This window comes from Eucyclogobius newberryi, unplaced genomic scaffold (genome assembly GCF_026437365.1).
Source record: "Eucyclogobius newberryi isolate DKJ021-1_F unplaced genomic scaffold, fEucNew1.0.hap1 SCAF_5, whole genome shotgun sequence".
Taxonomy (NCBI): Eukaryota; Metazoa; Chordata; class Actinopteri; order Gobiiformes; family Gobiidae; genus Eucyclogobius; species Eucyclogobius newberryi.
In genome coordinates this window covers 14,171,141-14,188,025 of record NW_027316167.1, presented here as the reverse complement: position 1 = coordinate 14,188,025, position 16,885 = coordinate 14,171,141, and the positions used below count along the sequence as shown (strand labels likewise).

The 16,885-nt window shown below is 39.7% G+C and overlaps 1 protein-coding gene across 1 annotated transcript in view; it reads left to right on the top strand.

Moving 5' to 3' along the window:
* Nucleotides 1–269: 269 nt before the first annotated feature.
* Nucleotides 270–16,885, top strand: part of LOC140381587 (protein diaphanous homolog 3-like) — a 192,132-nt gene continuing 175,516 nt past the window's right edge. The window contains exons 1-5 of the mRNA XM_072465652.1: nt 270–466; nt 639–759; nt 6,201–6,236; nt 6,516–6,698; nt 7,695–7,799. Of these exons, the coding sequence (XP_072321753.1) occupies nt 643–759; nt 6,201–6,236; nt 6,516–6,698; nt 7,695–7,799 (441 nt within the window). The 5' untranslated portion in view covers nt 270–466; nt 639–642. The remainder of the gene's footprint in view (nt 467–638; nt 760–6,200; nt 6,237–6,515; nt 6,699–7,694; nt 7,800–16,885) is intronic.

Genomic DNA, 16,885 nt, shown 5'->3' with positions numbered 1-16,885 from the left:
AACGTTCTTATTTTATTTTATCCATCTGTATCGCTTTCTACGAAAAAAAAAAAAAAAATGAAATAAAAAATAAAATAAAAACGTGATTGACCGTTTATTTGTCCAATCAGAACCCACATTATCTGTAAACAAAGACAGTTGTCCAATCAAAATGAAGTATATATCTGCCGGTGAACGCTATTGGTCGAATCAAACACACAGAGCCGGGAAGGAAGGGCGCGCGGGTCTGTCAAAAAAAAAAATCGGCTCAACAAGACTCTCCGGAAAAGCGTTCACGAATTTGAAGACAGAACTCACTTTAATTCCGAGTTTGCAGCAAACCAGTTGAATTATCTGATATAGAGTTGAAGATGTTTGGCTGCGCTTTGGGAGAGTAGTGGAAACCTGTGCGTGTCGTACCAGCAGCGCATTAATTGGATTAGCCTTGAGTAAAGCCAGAGCTATCAAAGGCTAGTTAGCTCCACAGGTAGGTGTGCTTACGTGCAGCAAATACGTCTGTTTTGTAGCTGTGCAAACGCCAAACGTACTTTCTGGCGAGGAATAAAGCTAAATGTCACTTTGTTAAATGTGTAGATGGCGCTACGTGATTTCTCAGATTTGTGCAAGACTGTGTGACTCTTAGTGTCTTGTGATTGAAGCATCATGGAGAGTTATGGTCCTCGGTTCGACTCCTTTGCTGGACGAGATAAATCTCAAAAGAAGAACGGGCCTGGCCACAGTTCGTCCTGTTATGATGAAAGGGATCGCAAGCCTAAGTTTGTAAGTAAAACACGCAAAATGTGTCTTTGCCTAAGCTTGTTACACTCACAAAAAATAGAAATGATTCATGGCTTTGACACAATACCCCTAAAGCAGAATAATCCCATCGATAAATATTCTGAATTTTCAATATTGTTAAAAACATGAACTGCAATAAATAAATGGCAGAAAGAAATATGTCAGGTGATTTTAATATACAATGAGTAATTTTATAGAGTCATCAACGTAACATATTTCATTGTCATCTGTCAACTGTCATCAGCTCTAAAAAAGTCTTAAAAAGTCCCCCCAAAAATAACAGCATGACTACTCAAATCAAATTACTCCTAAAATTGAGGAATAGAACATATTTATCTGAAGTTAACTGTTTTTTTCTACTGTATCTAACTCTGTATCTACCTGCGTTGCATCAATGAAATTTCCCCATGTGGGACAATAAAGGAATATCTTATATTTCAGTATTTCACATCCATTCGGATAGTGGTCCCCATATTCTAATGTTTGGCCCTGCAGTATATTGGTGATAGTTTAAATGCTTCTGTCATGGTAACTATGTAAGTAAGTACATTTTATTTGTATAGCACCTTTCACCAACTGAAGTCACAAAATGCTTCACAAAAACACAGATTAAAAACACAAAGAACTTACAGTGAGCAATACACATAACAATATACAGTCAAATCAGTCCCTAAAGCAACTGTAATTAAAAGGCTTGACTGAATAAAAAGGTCCTAATCATCAGGGCTTTTTTGATTAGTTGAAGCAGTTAGTAACATTTATTCTAAAAAGACCCCATTTATTCAAAAAAGTATTAAAAATTTACATTTAGGGTTGCACAGACAAGAATGTGTACTGTTTTTCAAAATGACAAAGAAAGTACAGATAGTTGGCGCATTGTTGACTATTTTTGATCTTGCCCTTGACCGATGACAGGCTTTGTACACCAAATACTTTAAATTAGCACAGGGTTTAGCCCTTAATCCACATACCACCTACGGCAACAATAAGATTCCCCTGTTACAATTGTTTGTACTCTGGAGACTGTACTTTATATACACTGTGAGATTTAAGATGTAGACTCCAGATTCTTTAAGGTCGATTATTCAGTAATAAAGGCACTAAGTATGATCCAATCTCTAATAAAGCTTAATGATCAAATAGATTTAACCAATCAACTTAGAACAGTAATTAAATGTGAAAAATATAGAAATAGTTCAAAACTAAAACCAATGCGTGAAATCAAAGAATAAAACATCCTAAGGAAAACATAATGAGCCTCTATAGGAGGACATAAACTGCCACTATGATAAATCAGGTAAACAAATGAATACATTTAAAGACTGCACTACGGCTGCTGGCCATAAACAAACCGTATGACAATAAGAGCTTATTCCTCTTTGTGAAAATGATATTAACCTGTGCGAAGACAAATTACAGTATGTTCTCCAACAAATGAATAATGTATAAATGTATCTTTGAAACATTACTTTCAGTTATAGCATCTGAGCATGCAATCCCACAGAAAACCCTAATCGAGTTCTACATAATAGTCTGCGACCCCCCCTAGGGGCTGAATAAAGTGTACTGGGATAAAACAAACTTTACTCGACAACATGAAAAAATCAGGTACAACTCCTACTTGAAACTATTTAATTATGATGTTGGAGCCTTAACGTTTTGAATATTTGCCTGCTTTTTTTTTCCTGATATTAAGGACAGTTGAACATTAATAACACATCTCAACCAAAAGGGGGCACTGCAATACTACAATATTAAATATAGTTTTGAACTAGATGTGCATTCAAAAGCATCTTCATTCTGTTCATAGCTGCCTGTCCTTTCCAGCAGTGTAGTATCAAAAGGAGAATAACACACTTGATATAGTAATGAACATAATGAAATGTGTTAATGTCCTTTTGAGACGCTGCCTTTGGCTCCTATATATAGAGCAAAGGAAATTATGAGACAGGCTGCCTATTAGACAAAGCAGCAGGGTATTTTAGGCTCTAAAAGTACTTTGTGATTACATTAATACCAACTCAATGAATATAGAGTGGTAGTCTTTTCAAATGTCCAAAAAGTTATAAGTGGGACCAAGGAAGGACAGCAGTCTTTATATGTGTGCAACAAATGATCAATGTTGCAATATATAATTCATATGGATGATAATTCTTCAATATTGGTAATATTCAATAATAATAGTTGTGTCAAGACAACCAATACTTTTGTGGTACAATGAGTTCGTCCATAATCCATGACCATAATAAACTGTCAGCTGGCACTTTCTTGATTTTCTTTAGAATTCCTCATTTTCTTTCTGCGTGAAGCGTGCAAGGTTACGTGTCTGAGTTAATTGAAAAAGATGTTATCACAGTTTAATTAAATGAACAAGGTGATAACAGAAGGTAAAAAGAGTTCAGTGGCACTTACAAATGACTGTTGTCACGTTTGTCACCTGGTTTGTCCTTTCAAGGATTGGATTTTTTTTTGCTTAGTGCCAGTTTATAAGATATAATGAGCCATAGTTTATTAAACACATGTTTAGTTGCTGGTTGTTAAGTGTCTAATTAGAAATGGGACTGAATTAATAATGGATCTGAGCGAAGGCAAGTGTCCCCAGTTTCCTCCAAATAAAACGGCACAGTGGACTTTTAATGATAACGTTTCAGCAGCAATGGCTTTATCACGTCCAGCGTAATATATCAGAGGGGCATTTTAGCTCATGATAAGAAATGGCAAAGCAGAGACTTCTTGACAAAAGTTGGCAATATATTGTTCACGTAAGATTAAAATCAGATTAAAGCCGCTGTAGCGGCGATTATGGCTCTCGCCTCCCCGCGCGACCGCCCTCCCCGCGCGCGACCGCAATTCAAATATTAGTTTGTCCAGACAAATTGCAAGATTGAATTGAATTATGAATTGCTATCAACGCTATTTTTTGTTTCTCTCCCTACATAGATACATCTGTCTCTGTGGTCTCTGTGGTCTCTGTGGTTTCTCTTGTCTCTCTTGTCTATATTGTCTCTGTTACTCTCTTGTCTCTGTTACTCTCGTCTCTGTTGTCTCTCTTGTCTCTGTTGTCTCTCTTGTCTCTGTTGTCTCTGTTACTCTCTTGTCTCATGTCTTTCATGTCTTGTCTCATCTCTGTTGTCTCTCATGTCTCTCTTGTCTCGTCTCTGTTGTCTTTCTTGTCTCTCTTGTCTCGTCTCTCTTGTCTCATATCTCTCTCTCTGATATTCCTAATTATCTGCACTGTATTTCACTCTAACTCAGATCAGCATCTTCTAGCCGTACATATCCTCCCCATCCTTCCTCTGTCCACTCGAAGCACATGATTTGCTCCTGAAATAAAAAAAAAACTAAATAAGCTTTATTCCAGTGTTTCCCAACCAGCGGAACAGGGATTCCAGGGAGTACATTAGGACTTTCTTATTAGGGGATTTTTAGAATTGTTCAGATTTAAATAAAAGGTATCTACACTGTCCAGTCCCTACTAAAACTCCAGCTCATTAACTCCATCTCCAACTCCGGCTTTCCGCTGTGGTCCAAATAAATACTTAATGAGAAAATAAGTCTACTAATAAAATATTTAGTCAAGTAAAGAACTACAGCTCTACTAAAATGTTCTTTGTAGTATTTAACATCGCCAATAATGTTTTTGTAGGATAATTTTTGACACCCATATCAATAAAGCAAGAAAATAGAGTAGGAGTGTGGGAGTTATCGGATTTCTAGTCCCTAAAGAAACACTGCTACACGATATAGGTGAGACCGCGCTTAATAGGCACTACTGTAATGAAAAAAGGTTTTAGAATGCTTTGTACCAGCAAAGTAATTAAATATCTAAACTACAGCGCTTCATGTTGACCAGTGACCTCACTTTTATCATTGCGATGCTTGTCCTTGTTATCACCTTTTCACATTCACCGCCTCACTCCAGAAAAAACTGAAAAAAAGCCCTCACCGGAGCTTATGCTGACGGTTCGCTTATCTTGACGCATTTGTAACTGTTTCTATTGTTTTTGTGTAAAAGGGTGAGTTCAGGTGAGTCCTCTGGAAGTCTTGAGTTGATGGCATTTTAAGAGTTTAAACAAGCAAACACACCGGATCCAAGTTTAAAAGGCAGTCTGAACACTGTTAATTCTACCACAGTAATTAGCAGGGTAGCCCTTCTGACAGGCTGACATTTTAACCCTACAAAATATTAATTAAACACCAACCTAAATTGCTAATTGGTTTCTGTCTGACCTCCTGTCACTCCTAAGATATTAACCTTTCCTTTATATGTGTATCACTTTCAAAGTCGGGAATGTTTTTAAGGCTTTTTGTGGAATACCAATTAGATTTATTCATTTTGCGTTTTGACTAATAAGGAAGTACAGATGGCGTCTTCCCAAGCGGTCTCTGGCAAATGACAAACCTCAAAAACCTGCTGGAAGAGAAGCTGAAGCACAAGTTGTTTGGCTGAAGATATTTTCTACGAGGCACACGGATAACTACGTACTTGCCAAATGCCAGTCGCATCTTTCGCAGCTAGAAGTTTCTAATTTGCTTGAAGCATTTGGAAGCCCTTGTAAGAAATAAATTGCACTTTAATTGAAAAGATTGTAGTGGTGTCCGCAATTTTGGTGGTATAAAACTAGTCACTTTGACTAGTTGATTAATGTCTGTTTATCATGGTCTTGCATTGAAATTGGTCTTAATCGATCACTGTGTTTCTCTGTACTTTAGCTGCAAAGTGCTGTAACCACTCGGGACAGTATCCTAAACTTTTTTTGGCTGCTTTGAGATTTTTTTTTCTGGTTCAAATGTGTTCACACTAAAGGTGCACAAGGTAACCCTTCTGCTCGAGTGTTGCCACCAGCTTGTCGTCATAGAGATGTTACGATTCTGCCTTGAATAAATACAGTTTAATGGCTTACTGTGGAACTTTCCAGGCAGAGCAGAACTTCTTAATGGCAATGTTTTATAGTGCAACTTTAATTAAAAATGCTATAAAAGTAGCTGATAAAAATAAAATTAAGCAAGTTATGTTTAGTGATATTTCTCTATTTTTCTGATGAATTTTCACATTTGTTTGATTATTAAACTTCTAATGTATTTTTTAATATAAACTAAATTGTTCATTGAGATAGTATTTTTTGTAACCCTTAGATTGACAGGTTTTTTGACTATGATCCACAAATCCACAAAAAAAACTCTAACGGACAAACAATATAAATGCAACAAGAGGCCTAACCTCTGTAGCAAAAAACAACAAACGGTACACACATTTATACAATTATTGAAATTTCTTAATTTTCAACCTGTTCACACAACCAATTTATGAACAAATGGTCAAACCAGCACTTTTTTCCTCATAGCTGCGCTCGCATATGAATAATGGTGGCTCTACTTCAGCTTACACGCACTGACATGCACTTTTTGTTTCCCACTCGTAGCATTTGCCATTTAAAAAGATGATGGCAGATGATGTGGTAAGATGTTTTATGCTTGTGTTTATGACATTGACTAACAAAAGAAACGTCTACATTCTCAACATAGACCGCCTGATTTACAGACTAATACTTTGGTTGTCCGAGTAGTGTAAAATGCATGTTAAAAGATCTTCTGTGGTAGTTTGAATGCCCCGTAAAAGTCTCTATTATGCACTAACCTCTTCTGTTTTAGCCTAATCTCAAGTCAGGCCTGTCTATTACATACATTTACTGTACGATTACGTTCACTTTGCTGATCTCGTATTGTTCTCTCTGCAGCTGGACAGATTTGCCAGCATTCGTATCCCAGGCAGCAAGAAAGAGCGCCCCCCTCTGTCCCATGTCAAACACAGCTCGAGTGACTGGTCCATCGCTTCATCGTCGTCCTTGAATCGATTTGAGGAGCTTTCGTCTAAAATCACCTCTGAAAAGGAGATCTTGGCTCTGTTTGAAAAAATGATGGTATGTTTATCTAGTATAAGATAAGAATTGCAATAGCTCGACATATTTTCCTTACCTTTGGCTTTCTAACCGTAACTTTTATCCTTTGCAAATACTAGAGAAACTTTTTTTTTTTCTTTTTTCCTTCACCCCTGCTGTTTTCCTTCAATTTTTAAGGGCATTTATTTTCCTGTGCATTTTAGATGATAGAGCATACACGCCATCACTTCAACAGACTTTGAATGCCCGACTTATAATCTGGTGTGAATATTTTTCATGTTCAAAGTCATTTTAACAGTTGGAAGTATCTCGACTTGTCTCCGGCTCCACTGAGCTGGCCCTGGCTGTGAAAATCTTAACCAGCGAGAGGGAGCTTAGCTTGCTTTGCTAATATTCAGCCCTGGAGTTGAAGGTTTGAAAGACAAACGCAAGACGCTACTGTCCGTTTGCATCAGCCTCCTTTCGCTTTGTGAGCCCAGCTGCACTTCTCACTACACTGTGAAGTTACATCATTACATACTTTTCCCCTGCAATATACATTCAGCTAAAGATGTATAGAATGCAGTATATTGCAAGTACAATGTGTAGCAACACTCTTGTATCTTTTTTTAACATGGAAGGTGTTTAAATGCAGATGTAACTTGTATGTGCTACAAAAAAACCTATGATTGTCATCTTTGGCTTACAAAGATTACGAGCTCATTATGAAAACTGAATAAAGACTAGAAGATTACATTTCAATTTGTACTAAATAAGTATTTTTATTTGCTATTGTTTCGATATTCCAAGTATATTTGAAGCTGCTCTTTCACTAAGATGTTAATCCAGCTCTCCATTCACTCTTCACCGATGAGTAGTTGCTTATAAGGATGTTCAATAAATAAAGCTTTGAATAAGAGTTTTTTAATAAACCAGACATTTCTATGAATGACATTGGATCCTGAATAGACTTTGAAATGATGAAGAGTTTACATGTTGGCCCAGGATCTTCAAAAAGTTTGTTTTTTGTCTCCTCAGGAGGACATGAACTTAAATGAAGAAAAGAAGACTCCACTGAGAGAGAAAGACCTCAACACAAAAAGGGAAATGGTCATTCGATATATGGCAACTGCAGCGAAACCGGTAAGTTATATCAATGAAGAAATAATCTCTGTTGAGTACTATTAGTATAATTTAATTTAGCTTTTTAATTATGTGCACGTTAACTGTCAGCTCTAAACTGGATATGTGTGGCACTTTGAAATGAGTTCTACCCACAAATCATATCAAAAGAAAAAATACTTCACGTTGATTAGTCGAAGATCAAAAACGGAAAAGCAAAAATATCGCAAATAAAAATTCCCTCCCAAAAACGTACAAAGTGGCACTCTAAGCACATTTTAAAAAACAAAATGGTCTGCATTTCTCCTAAAATAGCCCAAACTACAGCTTTTTGCTGCGCCGTATTTGTTTTGGTTCTGTCTTGATTTCAGCCCAAACCACAATGTTGCTCTGTGATTGGGCCATATCACGGATCAGCAGGGCCTAACGAGAAGAGTTTGTCAAAAATCCATTTTTCTGGCAAGGTTACGGCAGCTCAGCATTGTTCTCATTTTCTCTATCAACAACATAGATGATACCAAAGTACTTGTGGGAAACCTTCATTTAAAAAGTGTGCGTATTGTACTATATGTTTATTATGTCAAAGCCCCCAGTGACAAACCTGCTGCACTGTCTCGCATGCTCCATTTTGTTTCACTTAAATCTTGGCCAAACTGAAGACCATCGATTTGTGTTCTCCGGGAGCTGCAAACCGCTGACCTGTGTTGTGGAGTTGACACAAAATCACCCTTTTACCTCTTGGTTGAACCTCTCTGCTCTGCTGCTTGTTGCTCACCACATGTTGTATAAGCTCGTCTTTATTGTCTGTGCACAAAGGACGCTCCAGGCTGAGCAGGCGTCTTTAGACCAATTCAAATAAGGTAGATACTTTTTTATTCTCTGTGGGTTTAAAGTGAATCCTATCAATCAGCCTCATGATTATTCAAATTTTATAAAGCAACTAAATCGAAAAATATTGTTCACATTATTATTTTTTCACTTGGTGTAAAATGAAAGCGCAGCATCTATTTATTTATTAACCTTTATAGAACCAGATAAGAACCCTTTGAAATCGAGACTTGTTTTTCAAGAGGGACTTTGGGAAAAGTGCATCATTTGTGGACATTTAAGTATCTACACTAAACAAGATGGATAGTATATATAAAAAATAAATAAAACAAATTTAGAAGCACAGACCATTTTCATAGGATCTATGTTATTTTTTCAATCGAAACCTTGTTCAGCGCATAGTGAGCCTACGCTCTGCACAAGGGAGCACAAGACCCCAGATAGACTAGATGAGAGAACAATGAGTGAACCTGCGAGCACTCTGTGAGGGCCACTCAGCCTTGGCATACACATCACAATGATATGTGAGCGTGGGTGTAATCTACGGGGGGGGGGGGGGCAATATTCGGAGCGAGACAGTTCCACCTAAAGCCTTAAATTGTGTTATTTTTGCTGTATTAGCAGAGAATATGATCGTTGGTTCATAAAATGTGGTCTAATAAGCAAATCAAACTAAATATGAGATGCTTGTCCCTGTTTTTTTTTTTTTTTTAATGAGTTGCCAAGTAAATCTTGACTGACAACTGTCCTATTTTTTCTGTAATTTTGATTTGTTTCGTGGTTCAAAGTTTAAAAAAGGGCAAACTACAGTGCTGTAGACGATGGGTAGATGCCAATGTCCGTGTGCACGCCGGAGTGGATGGACAAACAAACGTGACCATTAGACAAAACTTCGGTGCTCCTGATGTGACAAATTAAACGGTGGAGAACCAATATTTGTAGATTCAAACCCACAGTCACTTGAACTAAAAGGCCCCAAAAGATTTCAAGGCAGTGGGGCAGGTCTGGAAAGGGCCATTGTGCGAATGTCTGTGACCAAAATCACAGAGAAAGTTTGTGCACCAATAAAGCGTTGAAACATCACATAAAGTGTTTTTAAAGTCTCATTTACAATGATTGAATAAACAATGTGTTGTATTGATATGAAAAATAGACCTACCTATAATAACGTTTCCTCTGACTCTCATAGCGTATTTCACTAAACTGGAGCAGTCACATCGTTTGATTGTTTTATTAGAATTCCCATTAGTTGCCCACATAATGGCCACTAGTCTTCCTGGGGCCCTCTTAAAAATTGCCATTACATAAATCAAATGAGCAATACATTTAAAAACATTTATCAAAATCTCTCTCAAAAAAAGGGTTAAAGTTGTCTATGCATCAATAATAAAAGAAAGTAATACAGAATATTGAAACTACTCTCAAAACTATAGTAGAAAAAGCTTCAGTTGTAGTCATCTGGACTCAGTTTGAAAAAATAGACGTTTCGACTCTCATCCAAGAGTCATTGTCAATAACAGAATTTAGGTCGAGAACTCCGATATTAATACTGTTCTGTGGTAAGACCTGCCCATTGGGAGGAGCCTTCCTGAAGTAGAAAGAGTTGTTGGTTTCAACAGAAACTCCCCCCTTGTATCTACCGAGCTAGCCTATTCAGAATCTTAATGGGCTGTTAGAATCCTCTTTGTCTTAGTGGGACCCTGGCTCAACCACCCTGAGGACCTGATTAGCATCTGAATGCCCCGGTCCTTTACCTTTCCAGGGGTTCAGTAACCCATTATAGATAACAGGAAGATTAAACCTAAGCCCTCCATTTCTGTTTAAAGAAGGTCTTTCTTTTTTAACAAAAATAGCTTCCTTGACTCCTCTTTCAAACCATCTTTTCTCCCTGCTTAAAACCTTCACCTCACCGTCTTCAAACGAGTGATTAGAGGCTTCAAGATGGAGATGCACGGCACTCTGTGGACCTGAACTAGTATTTCTTCTGTGCTGATAAAGCCTCTTGTGTAGAGGCTGTTTCGTCTCACCTATGTAACGTTCTTTACAGCTTTCTTCACTGCATTGGATCGAATAAACTACATTTCTCTGTTTTTGAGTCGGCAATTTGTCCTTTGGGTGAACCAGTTTTTGTCTTAAAGTGTTGCCTGGTTTAAAATAAACAGGGACTTCGTGTTGTCTAAAAATTCTCTGCAGTTTTTCCGACAGGCCAGACACATAAGGGATAGAAACACCCTTACTTCTCTGTTCAGTTTCCCTTTTGTCCTGCTTCTTGGTTCTCTTCACACTGTTGAGAGCCCAAGCGGGGTAACCACAGGCTGAGAGGGCATTACGGACATGTTTTTCCTCTTTCTTCTTGCCCTCTGAGCTGGTGGGCACACCTTGAGCTCTGTGTTGTAAGGTTCTGATCACCCCCAGCTTGTGCTGTAGTGGGTGGTTGGAACCAAAGAGCAGATACTGGTCCGTGTGTGTAGGTTTCCTATATACTTCTGTTTGGAGTTTCCCGTCCTCTCCTCTGATCGTGGCACAATCAAGAAAGGCCAAGCGATTCTCCTTAGCGTCTTCTCTTGTAAACCTGTTATGTGGGTCCACAGCATTGATGTGATCAGAGAAGGTTTCCAGCTCTTGTTTCTTGATTGTTACAAAAGTATCATCGACATAGCGGAGCCACAGTTTTGGGGCTATGCCTGAGAATGAGGACAGTGCCTTCTTCTCAAAGTGCTCCATGTACAGGTTGGCCACTATGGGAGAGACGGGCGAGCCCATGGCACAGCCATGAATCTGTCTGTAAAATTGTCCCCGGAATTGAAAGTAAATGGTGTTCAGACAGATGTCCAACAGTTTACATATGTGTTCAGGTGTCAGTTTGGTCCTTTCCTGTAGGGTGGTGTCTTCCTGCAGTCTGGTCCTCACTGCTGCTACTGCATCAGTGGTCGGGATGCAGGTGAACAGGGACACCACATCATATGAAACCATGAGGTCATCTGGGTCCAGTTGGAGATGTTTCACTTTATCCACAAAGTTGTGCGTGTTATCCACATGATGTACCGAATTCCCCACAAGCGGAGCCAATATAGTTGTTAAATGCTTGGCCACATTGTAAGTGATGGAATCTGTGCTGCACACTATGGGTCTGAGTGGAACCTCCTTTTTGTGTATTTTTGGAAGGCCATAAATGCAAGGCATGGCTTCACCAGGATACAGTCTGTAATACAGAGGCCGGTCTATCGCTTCCTCTTTTTCCAGCCTTTGTAAACAGTCTATCACTTTCTTCTTGTAACCACTGGTCGGATCTCTTTTCAAGCGCTCGTATGTGGTCGTGTCCTCGAGGAGGGTGTGGACTTTGGCTTCGTAATCAGCTGCGTTGAGAATCACAGTGCAACGTCCCTTGTCTGCTGGGAGGATGTTGATGCTATGATCTTTTTCCAGTGCTGAAAGTGCTTTTCTCTCTTCAGCTGTGATATTTGAAGGCGGTGGTTTGGCACTCTTCAGGGTCGCTGTGACACGTAACCTCAGGTCTGCAGCCTCCGATTCAGTCATTCACGCAGCTGATTACGAAGCCAAAGTCCACACCCTCCTCGAGGACACGACCACATACGAGCGCTTGAAAAGAGATCCGACCAGTGGTTACAAGAAGAAAGTGATAGACTGTTTACAAAGGCTGGAAAAAGAGGAAGCGATAGACCGGCCTCTGTATTACAGACTGTATCCTGGTGAAGCCATGCCTTGCATTTATGGCCTTCCAAAAATACACAAAAAGGAGGTTCCACTCAGACCCATAGTGTGCAGCACAGATTCCATCACTTACAATGTGGCCAAGCATTTAACAACTATATTGGCTCCGCTTGTGGGGAATTCGGTACATCATGTGGATAACACGCACAACTTTGTGGATAAAGTGAAACATCTCCAACTGGACCCAGATGACCTCATGGTTTCATATGATGTGGTGTCCCTGTTCACCTGCATCCCGACCACTGATGCAGTAGCAGCAGTGAGGATCAGACTGCAGGAAGACACCACCCTACAGAAAAGGACCAAACTGACACCTGAACACATATGTAAACTGTTGGACATCTGTCTGAACACCATTTACTTTCAATTCCGGGGACAATTTTACAGACAGATTCATGGCTGTGCCATGGGCTCGCCCGTCTCTCCCATAGTGGCCAACCTGTACATGGAGCACTTTGAGAAGAAGGCACTGTCCTCATTCTCAGGCATAGCCCCAAAACTGTGGCTCCGCTATGTCGATGATACTTTTGAAACAAGAGCTGGAAACCTTCTCTGATCACATCAATGCTGTGGACCCACATATCAGGTTTACAAGAGAAGACGCTAAGGAGAATCGCTTGGCCTTTCTTGATTGTGCCACGATCAGAGGAGAGGACGGGAAACTCCAAACAGAAGTATATAGGAAACCTACACACACGGACCAGTATCTGCTCTTTGGTTCCAACCACCCACTACAGCACAAGCTGGGGGTGATCAGAACCTTACAACACAGAGCTCAAGGTGTGCCCACCAGCTCAGAGGGCAAGAAGAAAGAGGAAAAACATGTCCGTAATGCCCTCTCAGCCTGTGGTTACCCCGCTTGGGCTCTCAACAGTGTGAAGAGAACCAAGAAGCAGGACAAAAGGGAAACTGAACAGAGAAGTAAGGGTGTTTCTATCCCTTATGTGTCTGGCCTGTCGGAAAAACTGCAGAGAATTTTTAGACAACATGAAGTCCCTGTTTATTTTAAACCAGGCAACACTTTAAGACAAAAACTGGTTCACCCAAAGGACAAATTGCCGACTCAAAAACAGAGCAATGTAGTTTATTCGATCCAATGCAGTGAAGAAAGCTGTAAAGAACGTTACATAGGTGAGACGAAACAGCCTCTACACAAGAGGCTTTATCAGCACAGAAGAAATACTAGTTCAGGTCCACAGAGTGCCGTGCATCTCCATCTTGAAGCCTCTAATCACTCGTTTGAAGACGGTGAGGTGAAGGTTTTAAGCAGGGAGAAAAGATGGTTTGAAAGAGGAGTCAAGGAAGCTATTTTTGTTAAAAAAGAAAGACCTTCTTTAAACAGAAATGGAGGGCTTAGGTTTAATCTTCCTGTTATCTATAATGGGTTACTGAACCCCTGGAAAGGTAAAGGACCAGGGCATTCAGATGCTAATCAGGTCCTCAGGGTGGTTGAGCCAGGGTCCCACTAAGACAAAGAGGATTCTAACAGCCCATTAAGATTCTGAATAGGCTAGCTCGGTAGATACAAGGGGGGAGTTTCTGTTGAAACCAACAACTCTTTCTACTTCAGGAAGGCTCCTCCCAATGGGCGGGTCTTACCACAGAACAGTATTAATATCGGAGTTCTCGACCTAAATTCTGTTATTGACAATGACTCTTGGATGAGAGTCGAAACGTCTACTTTTTCAAACTGAGTCCAGATGACAACTGAAGCTTTTTCTACTATGGAACACGCCTGGACGAATGAGGGATTACACCGACATACTCTCAAAACTCTCTTACTTTGTAACACGTTAATTTGGCCGTCTGCTGTAATTGTAATGTTGATGTGCATCAAACTGCATCTTCACATATCCAAACCACATCCTTTTAAAGTCCTCACACTATGGATAACTCCTGTCCTGTCCTTGTGACTGTTTAGACCTAGTGTTTCCCATGGTGTCCATCTCTCCGGTCCCTCCTTGCCTCAGCCCGAAGTTCTGGTCCCAGTCTCAGGCTGCCCAAAATAAATTGTATGTTTGCTGTAACCCGACCCAACATTTTTCAAGTGGTTAGGTAGGTAGGTAGGTAGGTAGGTAAACATTTATTTTGTTTTAACTTTGAAGTCAAAGTCTGCATATTTCAAGCCCCGTCAAATCCCGTTGTTGGTTTAACTCCACTTCGTTTGAATTCTCGGACGCTCAGTTGGCGCACAGCGTTACAGAATAGCAATCAATATCATCTATCACTAGCATCACGCACGTATCAGTCTTAAAACCATCAACTCATTCTTAATTCTCACTCTGTGTCCTCGCTTTGACCGATCTGTCACGAACACATTGATCAGACATGTTGTCGTCGCCATTTTCATTTTTTCTGCCAGTGACCACCAGGCGTCGTGATTCTAATTCAACAGTCAATGAGACATTCTCCGTTTGAGTTGGTTTCATTTCTCGATGGTTGTCGCAACATTTTTGGCTTTAAAATATTTCTAGTGAGTTCCAGTGATACAAAATCATTCAACACAACGCTTTTTTGAAAAACGGTCGGTGAGTCGGTGAAATATAAGACAAAACAAAATATTTGGCATCATTTTGACAAAGTTGCTGAGGCTACCCCAAATAAATTGTCTATTTGCTGTAACCCGAGTCAACATTATTCATCTGGCTCGGACGGTAGGCAAATTCTTATTTTTTTTACTTTGAAGGCAGTGTCGGAGTGACCACCAGGGGTCAGGCTTCAACAGTCAATGACGGAAAACGTCTATCAACCCGATTTTAAGATATTTTAATCGACCTTTTGTACCCCGCTATCCTTTATTTTGGTAGCGAAGGCGAGCGGGGGGATCATGCGGGGGACACGGGCGCCGCCATGTTTGTTGTGATGACGCTGCTGGGCGTGTTTCAATCCCAGAATGCATTTGCGTAAGTCAAATTTCACACCCTGACAGAGAAACATGCAGACTTCAGTGGCGCCGACAGAGGCAAACCAACTTGTAAAAAGCAATATCTCGGCTTTTATGGGTATTCCGATTTGTTACAGTTACTTGTGTAGGACTGAAAATGAAGATGTGTTGCGTGATGCGTTCTCAGTCCTTTGAGATGAAAGATAGGTTTATCAGCGTGAATAAAATATTTGACATGGCGGTTTAGGAAAGTCCGGTCTGTGAATCGGCGAAATCATTGAAAAATAAAAGATTTTGACGTTTTTTCAACAAAATGCTGATATTTTTTTTCCAGTTAGCTAGTTTCGAAGCGGGTCGGTCATGTTACGGTAAACAGACATATTTTTTTGCTCTGCCTCACTCGTGCAACCTTGTGGCCACCTCCATCCATACCACATCCTTTTAAAGTCCTCACAGTGGAGAAAGAGTACTCCAAACATGGATAAGGGACGAGGTGCCACCGCTGTGATCATCAGCTCTGTCTGGAGACGTACAGCTCCCGCTTGCATCTTTGTCCCGTTAAACACCCTGTCTTCCCTCCAACTCAGCATTGCACATTGCATATAACAGCAGTGAAGTTTACGCCTCAACTCTAGTTCCAGTCTCACACTCGTGCGCACTCAGAGGAACGTCTGTGATGAATGTATGTTCACAATGTATCAAACCTTTTAAATGTCTTTTTAACAAATTAATCTTTCATTGATGTCCCACAATAAACACATTAGACTAACATTAATATTGATTGTTGATTATTAGCCAATTATTTGGGCTTAAGCACAATAGTAACTGTAAAATATTTAGGTAAATTGCAAAAATCAAGTAGTAAATAATGACAAATATGCTAGTAAATGGTATAGAAAATTAGAGATCAGTGAGCTCTAATTTTGAGGGAAAAAATATTGAACGACTGCTCAGTAGCGCCCCCCCTCACAAATTGATTTACATGGATGCAATAGTAGCTCAAAATGGAGAAAATCCAACGTCCACAGCAGAAATTTGGCATAAATAATTGGTCATGTCAGAACATGTAAAACAGGATTTGTTCCTAGAGTAAAAAAGATTTATATTTAATTTATAAACCAAATTTTATAAGGGAGCCTTATAAGAGAACTCTAGTACGAAGCAGAGGTACTAAAAATTAAGATAATAGATAATAGTTTGTTTTCGGCTCCCGCATTATTTTTATTTTATTTTACAGAACATAACATTTCGCATAACAAAAGTAAGAAATTATTTGGTGAGTGAAGTTTTGACATATTTTTTCCCCAAACAGAAGCTGGAGCATATTCACCTGAGAGCAAATATTGAAATGACTACAGTTCGGGGCTTGACGTGTCAGGGGAGTGACAGACTGGGCACACTTCCATTGTTTTGGCAGCTTGCAAGGGTTGGGGATTATTTTTTCCTGCCAGCAATGATACAGGCAGATTTCAGAGGCCTTTGATGAATCAAAAACACACCCAATGATATGTGACGTCTTGGCATTAGTGCAGCTGGCTCTCACTTGCAGCGCTGTATGCCACCCTCGAGCACAACAGACACGCAGCGTGCTAGAGTTTCAAATGTCTTGCACGTATTGTCTGTAGATGTACTACATCTGAGGACAGGGTTTATGGCATGGATT